This window comes from Scheffersomyces spartinae (genome assembly GCF_019049425.1).
Source record: "Scheffersomyces spartinae strain ARV_011 chromosome Unknown scaffold_8, whole genome shotgun sequence".
NCBI classification, from domain to species: domain Eukaryota; kingdom Fungi; phylum Ascomycota; class Pichiomycetes; order Serinales; family Debaryomycetaceae; genus Lizanozyma; species Lizanozyma spartinae.
In genome coordinates, this window is record NW_025065055.1 from 423,046 (window position 1) to 441,448 (window position 18,403).

Below are 18,403 nucleotides of genomic sequence, written 5' to 3' on the forward strand. Positions count from 1 at the left end.
CTTCAAAGCAAGACCCTATAAAGATCTATACGGTCCGTGTGCTAACAATGCACATTCTGGAGGGCGCTGCAGATATACCCCGATATGTTGATCTATACAACCACTATAGAGATAGTGGTCTAGATGTAAATGACAAGTTCATGTCCTCCTCCAAAAAAGTACCCGCTGAAGAGCATCCAAAAGAAAGCAGCAAACTTCACCCATTGGAATCAAGTCCACATCAAGGTCACTCGTTGTATTTCAGAACCTCGCCGTTCTATTATACCAAGAGAATGGTCCATACAAGTCCTCAACTAATAGTCGCAGCTCATGATGGCAAATCTAATATGTCATTTGTATTGAACGAGGCAGAAATGAAGTTGTGGCAAGATAAAGAAAAAGGTGCCCGGTTCTATTTATATTGCGGGAAGATAACTGATAAAAGAGCATTAAGTTCCAATGATGTATATCTTGAGTTCCCTCAAGCTATGAGATTAACTGTGAATGACCATATATATAAACATAGTCTTAATGGTATAAAGGGTAAAAAGGGTACAGGAAGAGCAGCAGATATAACTGATTACCTTCAACCTAGTCCTTATTTAAATAAGGTTTCTTTGTTATATCAAGGTACTCAAGATTCTTATTTAATGTACCTTTACATTGTGGATGTGATTCTGCCTTTGGAATTATTGGAAATTATTCAACAAAAGCATAGTCATATTTCATATAATGCCACTGTTGAAAAAATAAAACAACAGTTTGCAGTTGATGATGATGATGATATTGCAATTTCCAACTTAAACGTCAGTCTAAGAGACTCATTAACCTTAGCAAAGATAAGATGTCCGGTGAGATCCATTTTCTGTTCACATATTGATTGTTTTGATGGCTTATCATTTTTAGAATCTCAATCCCAGATTCCAACTTGGTCATGTCCATTATGTCTGGCTCAAATTAAGTTCCAGGATTTGAGTGTATCTGACTACTTTGTTGAGGTTCTTAAAGAAACATCTGATAATGATGGCCAAATATCAATATTTGATGATGGTACTTGGAAATCTGATAACGTGGAAGATATGGAAGGGAGCTCAAAAAAAAAGTCAAATGAAAACCAAAAACCAAAGGCTTCTTCATCAGCTCCTGTGGAAGCAGATATAATCATTTTGGACTCTGGTGATGATGATGACGAGGAGGAATATGAAGATAAGACTGAAGGTGAAGCTGAAATTCACCGAACTCCAAAAATTCAAAAACTAAGTGAAGATGAAGATGAACAAGAGACCAATCTCATTCCCAAAGGAGAAAGGGATCAAGACACCAATGTCTCATCTTTGAGTAGTCCGAATTCTCCCGATGCTCCTACAGTAGCACCAACAGAGGGCATTGATGTTGATAACACTGGGGCGCAATCGAATACACTGTCACCCCACATTAGCCCAATATCTAATTTGTCACCTTCGTCTCCTCAAAGGCTATTAAATGGTATTGAATGCAATGAGACATCCACTGTGCCCAATAATACTCTGGGCAATGCGCGTTCCAACAGTGTCACTCCCCAATCGCCAGAAGTTACAACAACAGCAGAGCTATCTTCTTTGCGTCAGGGTACTGTTTTTGCAAATATGCATCAGCATCCAAATTTACTGGTACGTCCTGATATGGATACCAGTGATTTGGAGAACGAGGATATACCATTATCAGAGCTTCCAAGGAGATCCAGTAGTTCTTCTAATGGTAACAAATCAACAAGTGAAAACGGTTCACTGAAGCTCGAAAATTGGCAACATAACCCAAATCTGAATTCAAATAATGGCCAACGGTTACCTATGCCAGCTGCTTCGAATCTCAATAGAAGCGCATCTGTGTCTCGACCAGAATTGAATCAAACAAACCTACAAACCAAACAACTGATGTCAGCTGTAACACCAAGTCAACCAAACTCACATGCAACAATTCCTGATTCACAGCCTGAACTAAGCCAACAAAACTTACATCTGATGCAATCTATCCCAGTACCAAGCTCACTATTTCCAAGCAACGACTTAACGAATAATTCTAAATTTAGTCATTCTCCACAATCAGCTACCCTGCAACCTAATACGCCACAATTAGGACAAACATATCCCAATGCATATTCATTTCGAATGTATCCTAGATCATCACAATCTGGACATTTACGCCTCAATATGATACAATCCAGTCAACAACACCCCAATGCTTCACAATTAGGTCAGCAACATTTCAATAATCAGCATCCAGGACAAACACACCCCAATAATCAACATATAGGACAAATACAGTCTAGTGCTTTACAAGCAGTCCACCCCAGGTTTTCGCAATTAGGATTAAGACACCACATTAATTTACAATCAGGACAAGTAACAGATCAACTACTGAATGGAAGCAGAAACACAACTCAGAGCAATTCAATTAGTAAGCAACAGGCAAACGTAACTTTTCCTAATCCTAATACAACGAGATCACCTGCCTTGGTACAACATCAAAGTAATACTACCCCGCAAGGTCCATGGAATGGTGTCCAAACCTCACACAGTGCATATCAGACATTTATTGATACACAAAAGAAGTTGAATGAATTATACCGTCAAAATATTACGCAAGGGGCATTCCAAACATCACCTCAAATACATGGCACCTCAATCCTAGAGAGAAGTCGTTCTCTGTTTGATTCCAACCATTCCTTACCCCATTTGAATGGTTCTGATGCCAATTCCAATAATCGTTCCTTACCCCATCCTAATTCTGGTAATGGTGCTATTCCCAATTTCAACCGGTCTATATCGCATCCTCCATTAAATGGTAATGGTGATGTACCCAATTCTTACCGTACTATGGTCCAATCTAGTGCTGTCAGAGATGTAACTAAGCTTTCCAATCTTGAGCTACAAACGTTACTCAGCAAGGAGATGGCACTTTTAGATGATACTCTTTTCTCTGCCAAATCATTAGGAAAGTTGGGGATTTCTTTGGGGAAAGGAGAATTAAGAGGTACACTTATGCTTATGAAGTTACGAATTCTGGCCACTATGGTTGAAATGAAACACCGAGGTATGGGAATAGTTGAATTATCTGGGATTATTCTGAGTGTGAAGTTTAGAAGCTCAGCTGAAGCCAATCGGATACTTATGCAATGTTGGAATAATGAAGCAAGCTCCCCCATGAATATTTCTAAGCCTGTTATATCTGGAAGCTATCATGTTCAAAACCCCGGTCCAACAGTCAATATGAATAATCATAGACTGGCTTCTATTTCAGCATTATCACCAACATCATCTTCTTCATCACCATGGCCTCCACAGAATCAGAATGGTGACAATAGTTTTAGACCTGCTCCAAATCCTGCAGAAACATATCAAAATAGGCGACAACTGCAACAAGCAACTGCAGAAGCCCGAGAGCAAACTTCAAGGGACCAGAGCACATCTCTTACTGAATTACCCCCCAATCGACCCACTAAGAGACGAGTGGAACTCTCCGAGCATCAGGAGCAACCATTGAGTAAACGAATGGAAGGTGAATCTAGTGGTGCTAATATTTCAGTTGAACAGATTGAAGGAGTGGTGGTGGACCATTCAGCCATTGCAGGTGGTGTATCGTCATCTCCATCCATTGAGTACATTCCTTCCTCGCCTGAGGTAGATGATCCAGATGCTACTAGATGTGCCACGTCATCACTCATTGAAGCAGAAAGATTTATTGATGCCAGAAAAGATTCTGATACAGGGAAACAGCCAGAATTTGAAAAAGCACCATCACCACCTAGACAGGAAACCTCATCAGTGGAGATTGGAACCAAAGACACAAGAACTGAAGGGGGCAGAATACTGGGAATACTTGGGATAGTATTGAATAACGATTTGATGGATATTGTTCAGGAATAGTCCTGTCAATTATACATTAGATTACATCATCACTTACTATCTATAAAGTTTATTTTTCACCATAGAGATGGTATTTTATCAAGCAGGACTAGGACCCAAATAATCTTCCTTTATACTTCCGATGGCATAGATTTCATTAACGTCTGTTCTGATACCCACGATCTTTATACGGACTCTGGAGCCCTTTTCGATATTTTCATCAGGACTTACAAAAGCTGGAGGATTAGCTGATGGATTGAATTTCATATCTGAAGGAATCAAATGGGTACTAACAAATACTGATAGCGGTCCAACATCAGCAAAGAATCCCATAGTATTAACTGTGGTCACCACACCATCTACCACTTCATCCTTAAAAGGTTTCCAAACCACTGCTCTATAATGGACCTCGAATTCTGCCATACCGGACCCAGGAATGATCTTACCTTTACCAACATCGATGTTCATACAATCTAGAACGCATACAATGTACCCAAACTGTCCGGTACATGTGCCTTCCACGTCGCTGAGCAACTTCTCTCTCAAGTATTGGTCCATTTGAGGACCGAAATACGATGGATGTAACGTTAAGTTCAATGATAAGTCCTTGAGGAAGAACATTGTGAAATATTATGACGAAATTGATGCTTTGAATGTGGATGGTATGTGGGAAATAAAAGGCAACACGCTGATATCCGGGATAACTAACAGGAGTAATAAGTAGTAATAGTAATAGAAAGTATTCAGTATGGTGATAGTTCTCTCTCTTGTTGATACACATATTAGTCCAAATATTTTCATACCAATTTTTGTGTGAAGTATTGAGAAATGTCGTATCGATTTTCAATTTTCTTTCACGACATTCATTACCGTCGAAAATGTCGTCGAAAATTTTTTTCTTCACATAATCCAAGAGTCTCACTAACGGGTAGCTAGTAGTAGTTAATACGAATAGTAATCCTAAACATGTCTCAAAGAATCGGGAACAGTGCTGTGGCATTAACCAGAGTGTGGCATCATGTGGATGTTGCTGCTGAAGAAAGAACACTCGGTAGATTGGCGTCAAGCATAGCACTTACGTTACAAGGGAAACATAAGCCCACCTACACACCCAATAGAGATCATGGAGATTACGTGGTTGTGACCAACTGTTCTCATTTAAAGTTCTCTGGTAATAAGTTACAGGATAAGACATACTGGTCTCATAACACCCGTCCAGGGTCATTAAAGTTGGTACCCATGGAGAAGATGATTGAGAACAAAGGGTATGGAGAAGTATTACGTAGAGCAGTCAAGGGGATGATACCTAAGAATAAGTTAAGATTAGTAAGAATGGATAGATTGAAATTATATGATGGAGATGAGCATCCTTATAAGCAGAACTTGGTTGCATTTGCAGATGAGAATAAAGAAATGAGGGCTAAATTAGATCAATTGGAACAGAATGAAGCTCGACTTGATCAACTTCGGGTGAAGTTTGGAATTACCAAATAGAGTAACCGATGACATTTTCATGTACATAGATAGAAAATATAAGACGCATTCTTACGTAATAACCGTAGGCTTATTTAATAGTATAACTCTTCACTAATAATGCAGCTATCCATTGGCATACTATGTACGTGAATAGCATTTGATTAGTGAATAGCGGTACAGATAGGAAACCTTAGACTGAAGCCAGGGCCCTGGACCAAATGGGTATATTGATTGAGTATGCGTTAACTGGAAGCGTACATCAATTGAGTACACTTTAACGCGGCATATGAATTGAGGTGCCATAGACTCCAGGCATAGCCATCAATCTATTAATAACCATTAGTTCCAAATTACATCAGTGAATTTTTAACGAAAACTATAAAAGCTGGTCAATCTCTCGTTTTATCAAAGGTTTTTATCACTTTCATTATCAACAAAAACTACTGCTTTCACTATGGGTGCTCAAACTACTGCCACGAACTCTGTCTCAAACCATAAGAAGAACAACGAGAGGAAGGACAACTGCTTCATTTAACCTATTCGGTAAATTGAGTCTTCTTCTTACGTAATCTTGCAACTGGCATTACCATATTGGGTTACCGCGCCTTAACATTATCAATAGTCGTTATATTTATTGTATTATACAAGAACGGGAGCTACTACCCTCTAACAGAAATCCCCGATCTCTCGGTATATAATCTTGGAGAGATGTTCATAGCCATCAACTCTTGGAATAATAATTTGGCAGCATAAGGAATATGGATTTGATAAATGTTCGTCTTATTCTTACATGAACGGCATTCAAATTGATTCTTCTTCAAATTGGCAATAACAGACATTAATCCACAAATACCACAAACATGGACTCTAAAAGCATCAGAAGCTTCCATCAATCTTTCCTTTAAAAACCCAGCTGCTCCATGGGCAATCATACAATCTCTTTCCATCTCCCCGAAACGTAACCCACCATCTCTTGATCTACCTTCAACAGGTTGTCTCGTCAACACTTGAACTGGTCCTCTAGCTCTGGCATGAATCTTATCATCCACCATATGTCTTAATCTTTGATAATAAGTAGGTCCAAAGAAAACTTGGGCCATCAATTTCTTCCCTGTGTGTCCATTATACATCACTTCAAACCCTCTAGATTGATATCCATGTTCACGTAATAATTTGGAAATGGCTTCAGCCGTAACATCAGTAAAGGGGGAAGCATCACCTTCCAAACCGGATAACGAAGACACTTTAGATAACAAACACTCAATCAAATGCGCAACTGTCATACGAGAAGGAATAGCATGAGGATTGATAATCAAATCAGGAACAATACCTTGTCTGGAAAATGGCATATCTTCATGACGATAAGTAACACCAATAGTACCCTTTTGACCATGTCTAGAAGCAAACTTATCACCAATTTGGGGAACCTTGGTGGTTCTCATTCTTACCTTAACGAATTTAGCTCCATCACCATTAGTAGTCAACAAGACTTGATCAACAATACCAGATTCTGTACTTCTCAATGGAGTAGAAGCATCTCTCTTAGTATGGTATTGAGTTCTTTGACCCAATTCTTCTGTATCAGGAGGAATTGGAGTAGTCTTACCTATGATAATATCTTCACCACTAACTCTCACACCAGGAGCAATTAATCCATCATCATCCAACTTTTCATATGTACCATGTTTTAATCTTAAGGTATCAGATCGAGAAGGTTTCTCAAATGTTTCTAATGCTTTCATACCTTGTCTCTTTTCCAAATCCATATAAGATCTAAAGAATAAAGATCTGAATAACCCACGATCAATTGATGATTGGTTCATAATCATGGAATCTTCTTGATTATAACCAGAATAACATGCAATGGCAACAACAGCATTTTGACCAGCAGGAAGTTCACGGAATTTCAAAAATTCCATCGATCTGGTAGTACCTAAAGGTTTCTGAGGATAATATAAAATATTAGCCATGGTATCCATTCTGACGGAATAATTGGTCAAGAAAACTCCCATAGCTTGCTTACCCATAGCAGATTGATAAGTATTACGAGGGGATTGGTTATGATCAGGGAATGGAATAATTGAAGCAGCAACACCAAGAATCATGGAAGGATGGATTTCACAATGAGTAAATGTATGAGTACTACTTTTGATAGAAGTTCTGATTCTCTTTGCAGCATCCATATCTTCTTCTTCATTTGATTCAACATTAGTAGTAGACTCCAAATCTTCAGGGAACATGGCAATCATAATAGTTTCTTCTTCTTCGGCATCAACGTATTCAACAACACCTGCATTGACCAATTCTGTCCAACCATACTTTTCATTTTCATCATATTCAGAGTTAAGCAAGTTATGAATATGTTCCTTTTGTAATTTCAAATTACCCTTAGTTTCTGACTCTGGATCATCATCAACAACAAATAATGGACGGTATACACGTCCAGCATCTGTAAAGATTTTGAATTCCTTTTCTCTTATATCTCTAATGATAGAAACTTCTGGAGAAATATCACCTCTTCTTCTTAAATTACGCATTGTTTCAACCAAATGTGCTGGTTCTCTATGAGTACCCACCCAAACACCATTGACAAACACTCTTGTAGAATCTGGAGAACTTGAAGGAACATAATCTTCTAAAGGTTCCATCCCCCATTCTTCTAAAAAGTATAAAATAGGTTCAGATGGTGTACCCACAGAAATACAAGTCATCAATGATAAGTTTTTAACCAACCCACACGCTTGACCTTCTGGGGTTTCAGCAGGACAAACAAGACCCCAATGTGTATTATGCAATTGTCTTGGCTTGGCAATCTTACCATCTCTACCAATAGGAGTATTTGTTCTTCTCAAGTGAGATAATGTGGATGAGTATGTGTATCTATTCAACACTTGGGAGACACCAGCTCTTGAACTCATTGCCTTTCTTTGTTCACCCCAATTACCAGTAGCCAATGAATAACGTAACCCATCGGTGATTGTTTGGGATTTCACAGCCAATGTTAAATTGAAAACTTTATCATTCTCAACACATCTTTGCATATAATTATAGATATCTTTAGTCAATTTCTTGAATAAGATACGGAATAAATTGGCCAATAATGGACCAGCTAAATCAAGTCTCTTTTTTCCAAAATGATCTCTATCATCAGCTTCCTTTCTTTCCAAAGCACATAATAATAATCTGTTGACCATATAACCCAAGAAGAAGGCTTTTCTGGTTTCGAACCCTTCATCTTGAGTGATATTTGGAAGTAATTCCTTTTGTAAAATATCTTTGGCATATTGAATACGTTTTTCTCTTCTAATACCCAAAACACCTCTTCTACCAATGAAATCAAGAGCAACTTCTCTTTCTTGTATAACGAAACCTTCTTCCACACATGGCTTCAACATCTCCAACATTTGCCAATCGTTTGCATCATAACAAATATGTTCCAAGATATCACCATCCGGTACAACCCCTAAAGCTCTGAAAACAATGACAATAGGGATATCTTCTTTAATATAAGGTAAAGTGGCTTTGATTGTTCGTCCACTGGTACCCTTTTCATCTCTACCATATAATTTGATTTGCATAGAGGAGATTAAACGAGAGCCCTTTTCGATAGCAGATCTAATTTCAGCAACATGAGATATAGGAGAAGGTGCAGCTTTCTTGAAAACTTGAACAATGTTGGCAGCACTTCTTTCTTGAGCAATCAAAACCTTTTCGGACCCATTAATAACAAAATAACCACCCATATCATATGGACATTCCTTCAAGGCATAAAATTCATGTTCTCCTACATCACGTAACATACAGAATTTGGATCTAAGCATGATAGGGACTTTACCTAAAAAGACACGAGTTTCTGAATCTTCATCTTGGATCTTTTGCTCTACCCATTCTAATTCATTACCATTTCTTTTGTTATCATCTGATTTAAACACCTTCTTGGTCATATCAACATAAAGAGGTGATGAATACGTCAAATTACGTAATCTTGCTTCTTGAGGGAACATAGTATGAGTTGTACCATCACCCTCTGTTTGTTGTGGTTTTGAGATATAGATCTTCCCAAACTGGATTTCAAACCGTCTGTTTTCATTATCATGTTCACTGGTATGTTGTGCCGGTTGATCTAACACGAGATGACTATCTTCCCAAACTAACTCTTGGATTGTGGTTTCAATGAACTCATCAAAGGAGTCCAATTGTTGAGACACCAACCCCTTCTCCAGGAAGAATGATGAAATCACTGTCCAACAATCTTCAGGCGTGATGCCTTGATCTTCATCATCATACATATAAGGATCACTTTCGTCCATTTTTAATTAGTGGTACTCGAATGGCAAAAAAATGAAAAGTAATCAAACCAATAATTTATTTGTAAAGGAGACTGCCCACAAATGTGATACGTCAAATTAATAATAGTATTATAGATGACTCAACCAATCAGGTATCAGTTCCTACTCCGTCAAACCGATCACGTCACACAAGTATAACTGTGTAGTTGTCTTTGGTGTTTGTATTCGTTGACTTTTTCACTGGTGATGTTTTTAGAGTGCGAAGGGGGTTACCCGGAACTTGTCTCGAACTTGATGAAAAATTTTAGCTATGCTACAACAGGCTATAAGGTACTACAATAAAGTGTAACGTACTGTAACATAGTATAAGCTATATTATTGATAGTATACGCTGTGTACACCATGTTTAAAGGGAACTTGTTCAATTCTGTGTTCAGGAGAGGTGTGCATCACAAGTTAACACCTAAGACATACCCTCAAGTGCAATCCAAAGATGTTAACTTGGAACATACAAGATACGGGTTCAGAAAAGAAAGACAACCATTGATTTCTCAAGGTGTGGTTGATACGCTTTTCCCTAACACAGAGATCCAACAGAAATATACCGAAGCAGGTAAACCTGTGCCTATTAAATATCGTACTGGATCCGATGACATTGCCAGAAGAAACTACTTGAGATTCCAAGAGGAAGTCGCAACTGGCCAACCACATTTCAGAGTCGGGGAAAAGAAAGTATACCTTCCTAAGGCTCGAGTCATATTATTGAGACCTAATGCCAAACACACGCCTTATCAAGCCAAATTCTTAGTACCTCGGAACTTCAATAAGATGGACTTGAGAGATTATCTATGGAATATATATGGGTTACGGGCATTGAATGTCACTGTGCAATTGATGTTTCCCAGATGGCGTAGAGGCCCTGATGACTATGCTCGGTTCAGAGAACCTCAATACAAAAAAATGACTATAGATATGGAAGAACCCTTTATTTGGCCTGATCTTCCTAAGGAAGTTGCTAATAGAGCTGCTAATGAAGTACCAGAAATGCTGAGAGTTACCAAGCAAAACCAAGCAATAGGCTCCAATGTCTATAAACCTTCAGGAGCTTATGGAGGGATCTATGATAAGCCACGGTTACCCAATGCATTTGTTCCCGCTAAAACAAGAGCTTCACGTGCTGTTAAGGTTGCTGAGATTGAGAAGAACAACGTCAAGGTACAAGAAAGGGTTATTGTATCGGAATACTTGGGCTTATAACCAGTTGTACATATTATATTTAAACTGTCATATCACAATCATGTAAATAAATAAACGACTATAATAATAATAATAATAATAATATAATTGAATAGCTAGTTATAAATGGATATTACAAAATCCAAACGAACATAAGAATAAATATAACAGTTGGACAATCCATTTAAATTGTCATACAGTTCCAATTTGCACCCCAGGTCAGGTCTCCCCTGCCAGTGCTTACCATAACCATCGTTTATTCTCTGGCTTTGGCTTGGGGTCTCTAAGTCTAAGATTACTATCAGTTTCAAGTGGTTTATCAACCATATCGAATTCTTCATAAAAGCTGGTAGCCGCACCACCGACACCGCCCACTGCACCCTGTTGTACCGGGCTCTTACTCTTCACTTCAGAATCAACGCCTCTGCTAGAAACTGAATCAGCAATACTTTCATCCATTGATCTATTGGACGACATCTTAAACATTGCAATCTTCAGTGCCCAAGATAAGGTTGTCAGATTAATGGGGATGGTGGATGTTAAATGTTTCAACTTATCCAAGGGTATATATTTCATTATAGCATCGACTTCTCCATCCAAAAATGGTTTAATCAACTTAAAATAAACAAATCCACAACCTTGTTCTTGGAATTGTTTCCAATCTGCATCATTGTCTATAGTGGGAGGTTTATCACTAGCAACAATGGCAGAAACTGCCAATTTACTGGAATTCATCAACATTGGTGATAGGAGATATAAAATCAAAGGTAACTTGAAGAATTGATAAAATGGTATAATAAAGGAGGCAATTGTTTCCGTTAATGTTAATAACGATAAAACTATCCAATAAATCAACCATTTTTGAACTTGTAGACTAACTTGAGCAACAGCTTTCTCAGTATAGCCCATAGGTAAAGCATTTTCATTCATTGCACTTTTGAACATTTCTCCCAAGTTAACGTTGATGCCACCTACCGAGATTCTACCAAAGTTATGTTCTTGGTTTAAACGGGTGTAGTATTCCAAAACATTGTATGAAGCGACTACTGGGTATACCACAGATATTAATATACTATAAATGTTAGTAACGTCATGACAAGTCGTTCTTAGTATAACCACCACCTCCATACATACTTTGCAGTCTTGAAAATCATAGTTACTCTTGTGTATTTGCCGCTTAAGGGAGTACAGCGAATTTAAATGTAAAGTCAAATGTTTTATTCTTATGTGGTGTCCTGATTACTAACCAACCTAATAAGTAGTACTGATTTGGCTGAATAAGAAGCAAATGTAAAGTGAAGGCGAGAGAAGAAGAGAAGATAAAGAGATACTAGTAGGATTTATTATAACCCCCTCTTCCGTTTGTGCACTACATCCTTTTTGATCACATATTAGTCTGTGCACGACTTTGGGTATTTAGGTAGCAGTTTTGTGAATGACCGCATGAAATAGGACTGGACCCTGAAGTATGTTAAACCATACAGTTATACACATATTAATGCATCGATGGCCATAGTGCATGAATTATATAAAATATATAGATGTAGGTAACTCCTATACTAATTAAATGAATTGTGTTCGTGTTACTGGAACCTTGAACCACATTTGGTCACGTGTTCATGACAATCAATTTTAGAGTCATTTCTATGTCGTTTCCATCGGTACTACCATCTTAAGGGAAATATGTACCTTAGACTAGTACTGAACGGATTTAGCTGAGTATATACTAGTAGTAGATTGCAGTTCCAGCTTTGACTAGCCTTCACTCAGTACGTTAATCCATTTCAAGTATACACACCCCAACTGATCGCTGCGGAAGATGACATGAGTCTTCTTCTTATCATCACGTGACTCTTTCACTATCGCCGAAGAGCTATAACAATTGTAAAATAAAATAAACTATATGAACTAAATTTCTGTCTGAATGTCGTCCTCCCACGTTTATACTACGTCAATTGCATATGTTATTGTCTCTAAGTTACTGTCTCGTTCACAATGTCTTTCTTGTACTCCTATGCTTCTTCCACATCAAAGCCTCTACCCTTCAATTCCAAAACATTCCAGTTCCAAGTGTATTTTGCATTCTCAACATTATTGGCAATATCAGAAGGATCCTTTTGTGGTCCTCCCGCATCGTAGTATTTCCCATTGTCCTTTTCTAATGTAAGACTAGGATCTGTAGCTGCACGCAAGGTAGATAAGCAACCTTCTTCTTGGGAAACACCTGCAAGTTTCCCTGTAAGTCCAATGAATCCTCTGGCAAACACTCCGATTAAAGGAAGCTTTTTCCAATGGCTGTACAATTCTGTGTCAACAATAACCCCAGGATGTACTGAGGAAGTAAGAATCTTGGGGTATCTTTGAGCAAGTTGTTTGGCTAAATGGATATCTGCCAATTTACTTTGAGAATATCTCATCCATGTCTTTAGGAAGTTTGGTCCTTTAAAAAGCGATTTGTCGCCTGGTTTAACAAAGCTTCGAGTCATTGTATGAGCAAGAGAACTAAGGAATACAATACGAGGAACGATTTGGCCTTGTTCAGCAACTGCCTTCACAGCTGGCAATAACCTCATAGTCAAAAGAAACTGACTTGTTACGTTAGTTTGATATTGGATTTCCAAATTATCTTTGGTAAATTGTAATGGTAAAGCCATCACGCCAGCATTCAAAATAACCAAATGAATAAGTTTCTCATGCAGCAAGATTTCCTTTGCTGCTTTATCACAACTAGCTAAATCAGTGAAATCTCCATGTACATACTTCAATGACCCCACTGGTCTTTTGTTCAACTGATCTTCAGGGTACTTTGCAATAGTAACTTTCAGTTCCTCTTCTATTTTTTGAATAGCAGAAGTAACCTTCTGTTCATTTCTACCAACCACATAAATGGTCCAACCGTGTAAATACAAATGAAGACAATCATACCATCCAATTCCTGAATTGCCTCCAGTCACCACAGCCACTCTTCTATCAGTTCTAGGGTTTAAATAAGGTGTTTTTTCAAGTGAATAAAAGTTCAGTTTCGTCATAATTGATTTACCACCAAAATAAGATAAAAGAATAAAAACAAAATAAACTTTTAAAAACTCAATTTCAGCCTGATCACCTTTATATAGGGTGTTAACTATTCAAGTTTATCAATGGATATCTTTAATTGCTACTGTAATCAGCAAAAGCTTTTCTTTGGTAGCGCTCTGTAGGGTTCCACACTAGGAAATTTTTTGGGTGTTCGATTTTCTGGTATCATACTATTGATAATGCCATATGGAAATTAGGGTTATTGCTGCGGACACATGTAAGATGAGGAATATGAAACAAGCTGAAAGACTTCAAACTGATCGGCTTAATGCAAGATGGTGTAATTGCTTAGACCGACGAGATGAAATAGCAACTCTCGCCTCCACGTAAAGGTTACTACCCTAAACACTAGTTATCACATGCCATGGTCAAAACAGAGCCTGTCAGCTAAACTTATTGAGATCATTTTTCTTACTTGTTCTGTCAAGTCTAGTCTTTTAAATAAAGCATGCATCATGTGATAGTTAGTAGAATCCTCATTAGTTCTAAGTCTGGTTCCAGAATAAGAAGACTTTTGTATGTGTATGTTTTGCACCCACAGTCTGGATATATGTGGTTCGTGCACGACTATATAATAGTATAAAATCCGGTTCAGCATATTCATAACTGGTATATGCTAAGGTACATGTAGTTTGTGTATTACTATACGTCATATCAATTAGTTTACAATATCCTCCATTCTCGCAATAAGATCATCAAGTATAGCAACTGTTTCTCTGGGGCTTGCAATCCAAGCAGTACAAGCACTCAAACGGGCCTTATAATCATTAGCACCAACACTGGCAAATTGATCACCAACATGTAAACTTTCACTTTTTAAAATGGGACAACTCTGTAGCAGTTCTTCACGACAAAGGAATTTCTGTAACAGTTCAACACCAAGAGCTTTATCACCTATATCAACCCAAACATCTTGACCTCCATTGAAGGCACAGACACGAATATTCTCATCCTGTGTAAGTTCAACCAATGAGTTCCGACGAGTAAACCGTTCTTGGTGGTCACTAACAGTATCAATACTGAACAGATCACTAGAAAGTTTGGTGAGAATATCATTCAATTTGTTGGAACATGAAAGAACCATTTCTTCAAGTTCTTCACGAAGAATTTTATAACCCTTATTAGGGATAATTCCTACTGAACGTTCCTTTTTGATAATTGTGGTGTTATCTACCAAATCAAATCGTTTTTGTAATAACAATAAATGTTCATAAGTGGAATCCATAATGTAGTTAATTTTAAACTTACTCCACAGTGCCATCAAAGGTGGATACCATTCATCTGCTTCAATGAATACCAATTTCCCTGCGCGAACATTGTATCTGAATAAGTAATTAGATTCACCACCCATCACGAAGAAGTTCTCCTTTTGTACATCTGTCAATTCGTCAGACTCTTTGATGCGATCAAGTAAACCCTTCAACCGGTAATAGTAGTTCTCAGCACCACTTTTTCCGGGGTACCCAGCAGCTGTTACAACCGCAATGAACATATTGAGCTTCAATAACTTCATCAATCGTTCAACCACTGGAGCATCAGGAGTTAAGTTTTGACCATCTTCATAAAGTGTCACATCTCCATCAAATGTAATCAACTTCAATCTGTCGGCTTTATGGTTGTCCAGATCATAAATCTTGGTCAAAGCCAAGACTTGGGCTGTATTAAGTATAATACGTACATCATTGAATGAAGGTGAAACCAACCGTCTTCTGGAAATAAACCGCCTCTCATCTTCTATCAAGAAAGCTTCCACCAATGGCAAGGAAGTAAAGAACTTACCTACGCTAGGAACAAGTTTACGTAATCTGGACTCTGGATGTTGGACTATAAGACCTTCATTCAACTTATCAATGTAGATCGTACGGTCAATGAGCTTTTCAACGTCTCTAAACACTTCAGCATATCTCTTTTGACATTCCATAGCCACTTGATCCTCTAGCTTATCAAAAGATCGCTGTGGTAAACTTGAAAGTGAATCTGTAGATTGGAAATTGGCCTCATTAGTGGTTCGCAAGTGGTTCTCAGCATCAGCATGAAGAACAAATGGTACTGCTAGAAGACCTTTGATCCATTCAATAAGCTCATCACGACGATGCGACTTCAATTGGTACTCCACTCTATATCTGGATGTCATATTATATATATATATATATGGTATGTGAACAGAAAGAAAGAAAGCACTGGAAACACTGTGTTAGATTTCAGTTCATGTTCAAAAAGATAACAAGAGCCCCGCACACCAACTCCCCCAACCCCTACACACATTGGGCTTTGAGAACAATATTAAGTTAATCTTTATTTTACTTTATTGCTCCACGTTGTTTCTGTAACGAAAACAAATACAGGTCTCTTTCAAGTATCCTATCTAATATACACGTAACTGTTCATAATAAGTATTGATAACTTACAAACCTTGTTGGGCTCTTCTTCTGTCTCTTTCTTCAGCAATAGACAACTTGATACCCTTACCCTTTGGTAAGGATACCCAAGGCTTACCAGCTTCTTCACCAATAACGAAAACGTTGTTCAATCTAGTGACGAAAGTGTTGTCCAAGGAGTCCTTTATGTGGACCAAGTCGAAGCCACCATGGTGAGTTTCCTTGTGTACAACGACACCAACTCTTCCCAAGTTTCTACCACCGGTAACCATAACCAACTTACCAGTGTCAAACTTCAAAAAGTCATCAATCTTACCGGTAGCCAAGTTAACCTTGACAGTGTCGTTAACCTTGACAGCTGGGTCTGGGTATCTAATGGTTCTACCATCGTGTGTAACAACGTATGGAACACCCTTCTTACCTAATTGGACCTTCTTGACCTTGGCCAACTTGTAAGAGCCTTCTTCAGAAGTGATTCTGTGAACAGCAAATCTACCCTTAACATCGTAGATCAATCTGAAGTTTTCGTTGGTAGCATCCAAGGTAATGACATCCATGAAACCAGTTGGGTAAGTGGTGTCAGTTCTGACCTTACCGTCAACCTTGACATGTTCGTTCATCAAGATAGCCTTGACTTCTCTACCGTTCAAAGCATACTTAAGTCTGTTTCTCAAAAAGACAATCAATGGTAAGGATTCTCTCAACTTGTGAGGACCTTGGGATGGTCTAGGAGCATAGACACCGGACAACTTATCCAACATCCAATGGGATGGAGCTGCTAATCTCTTCAAATGCTTCTTTCTATAAACAATTGTTAGTATTGTTTGATCCAACCAATCATACTACACTTCAAGGTTGAGGTCAACAGTTGTTACATGATACAACATTTCGAATATCAAAAAAAGGAGCATTCAAACGACAGGAAAATCAATACGTCAGCATATTCCGCTAAACAGAATATCAAAAGAATAGTTTCTTAAGAGTATATATCCATCCTGATCTATATAAAAGTGATTAAAACGACAGACAAGCATGTTGTTTGCCAAAAATAATCGCATCCATTGTTTTGTTATGCTCCAATACATCGACATCCAAACATGTATCATGACAAGGCTCCCATCCAAACTGATATCTTTTACGATATAGTTGGTGCTTCATCCAAACAATATATAAATAAAGTTTAGTGAAGATATGGTTTATACTCCTTCAGAGTGATCTGCCTTCAACGTTAACCCCCAAGTACTTCCAAGAAGATACAAAGGAATTCAAAGACATACGGGCCTCTTGCCATTTTGTGATAATGTTCTTAGTTCTGTAAGTGATAAAAAGAGAAGAAAAGATAAAAATTGATGTTTAAAGTGAAAAATTTTTCATCACTTTTCATTCTCCTTTGGAGGGGGTCGTGTGAGATGTAAAAGATATGAAAGTTCAAGGTTACCCGCACTTTAGCTCAGTCTGTTCCCAAAACGGAAAGATGTACTGTACTAAAGGTGGTTGACTCAAGACATTAAGGTACGTGATAACTAAGAAAAGATAGAATGGAATGAATCGCTCTATTGGACCAATGCAATCTGCGTTGAAACTCAAAAAACAGCATCATTAACAATGGTTGAAAAATTATTCGTATCAAGATGTTTTTTTTCGATCAAGAGCCTTGAGTGAATATTAAAGCTACCCCTAACCCCCTTTACATGTAGGTTTGCTTGAGTCATGAGTAATCGTAATCGAGGAATATTGTGCTAAATTAGTCTCTGACATATTCTCTACTAGGAATAATCTGATCCCCACCATCATGTAAGGATTTACACTCTAAAACCATGTACCCCACATTTCGCAAAAATGAATGGAAAAGGAGACAACTACAGTTAACTATGGGTGTAGGGAAAAAGCCATCTGGTAAAGAAGATTCCCCTCTAGTGGAGAAGAATGAGAAGCTTCACCAAGAAGCAAAAGAGGAGATCGAGTGCAAAAGGGAGTCACTACTATTCATGATACACTCTAGCAATGCAATTGTTCTCTCACCTTGAAAAGAATAAATTGATTGTCTTCTATGAAATGTGGAGACGGCTTTCAAGATTCTAAT

The 18,403-nt window shown here is 38.0% G+C and overlaps 9 protein-coding genes across 9 annotated transcripts; 3 read left to right on the forward strand and 6 right to left on the reverse strand.

The window, feature by feature from the left end:
* Window positions 1-129: 129 nt before the first annotated feature.
* Window positions 130-3,884, forward strand: SIZ1 (SUMO ligase; the record flags this gene model as incomplete). Its single annotated transcript, XM_043195621.1, has 2 exons — window positions 130-136; window positions 301-3,884. 2 exons carry the CDS (start codon window positions 130-132, stop codon window positions 3,882-3,884), a joined length of 3,591 nt encoding a protein of 1,196 aa, XP_043049794.1.
* Window positions 3,885-3,962: 78 nt separating this feature from the next.
* On the reverse strand, window positions 3,963-4,484 carry RPB7 (DNA-directed RNA polymerase II subunit; the record flags this gene model as incomplete). Its single annotated transcript, XM_043195622.1, has 1 exon — window positions 3,963-4,484. One exon carries the CDS (start codon window positions 4,482-4,484, stop codon window positions 3,963-3,965), a length of 522 nt encoding a protein of 173 aa, XP_043049795.1.
* Window positions 4,485-4,829: 345 nt separating this feature from the next.
* MRPL23 (mitochondrial 54S ribosomal protein uL13m) lies at window positions 4,830-5,357 on the forward strand (the record flags this gene model as incomplete). The annotated part of the gene is made up of 1 exon (XM_043195623.1): window positions 4,830-5,357. The coding sequence occupies one exon, from the start codon at window positions 4,830-4,832 to the stop codon at window positions 5,355-5,357; it is 528 nt and encodes a 175-aa protein (XP_043049796.1).
* Window positions 5,358-5,998: 641 nt separating this feature from the next.
* Window positions 5,999-9,649, reverse strand: RPB2 (DNA-directed RNA polymerase II subunit RPB2; the record flags this gene model as incomplete). The annotated part of the gene is made up of 1 exon (XM_043195624.1): window positions 5,999-9,649. The coding sequence occupies one exon, from the start codon at window positions 9,647-9,649 to the stop codon at window positions 5,999-6,001; it is 3,651 nt and encodes a 1,216-aa protein (XP_043049797.1).
* A 381-nt stretch (window positions 9,650-10,030) lies between these two features.
* On the forward strand, window positions 10,031-10,885 carry MRP20 (mitochondrial 54S ribosomal protein uL23m; the record flags this gene model as incomplete). Its single annotated transcript, XM_043195625.1, has 1 exon — window positions 10,031-10,885. The coding sequence occupies one exon, from the start codon at window positions 10,031-10,033 to the stop codon at window positions 10,883-10,885; it is 855 nt and encodes a 284-aa protein (XP_043049798.1).
* Window positions 10,886-11,104: 219 nt separating this feature from the next.
* KQ657_004972 (uncharacterized protein) lies at window positions 11,105-12,309 on the reverse strand (the record flags this gene model as incomplete). Its single annotated transcript, XM_043195626.1, has 3 exons — window positions 11,105-11,907; window positions 11,999-12,006; window positions 12,305-12,309. 3 exons carry the CDS (start codon window positions 12,307-12,309, stop codon window positions 11,105-11,107), a joined length of 816 nt encoding a protein of 271 aa, XP_043049799.1.
* A 567-nt stretch (window positions 12,310-12,876) lies between these two features.
* KQ657_004973 (uncharacterized protein) lies at window positions 12,877-14,595 on the reverse strand (the record flags this gene model as incomplete). The annotated part of the gene is made up of 3 exons (XM_043195627.1): window positions 12,877-13,962; window positions 14,200-14,206; window positions 14,591-14,595. The coding sequence occupies 3 exons, from the start codon at window positions 14,593-14,595 to the stop codon at window positions 12,877-12,879; spliced, it is 1,098 nt and encodes a 365-aa protein (XP_043049800.1).
* A 5-nt stretch (window positions 14,596-14,600) lies between these two features.
* ISN1 (IMP 5'-nucleotidase) lies at window positions 14,601-16,076 on the reverse strand (the record flags this gene model as incomplete). The annotated part of the gene is made up of 1 exon (XM_043195628.1): window positions 14,601-16,076. One exon carries the CDS (start codon window positions 16,074-16,076, stop codon window positions 14,601-14,603), a length of 1,476 nt encoding a protein of 491 aa, XP_043049801.1.
* Window positions 16,077-16,346: 270 nt separating this feature from the next.
* On the reverse strand, window positions 16,347-17,611 carry RPS42 (40S ribosomal protein eS4; the record flags this gene model as incomplete). Its single annotated transcript, XM_043195629.1, has 2 exons — window positions 16,347-17,121; window positions 17,598-17,611. The coding sequence occupies 2 exons, from the start codon at window positions 17,609-17,611 to the stop codon at window positions 16,347-16,349; spliced, it is 789 nt and encodes a 262-aa protein (XP_043049802.1).
* Between the last annotated feature and the right edge of the window lie 792 nt (window positions 17,612-18,403).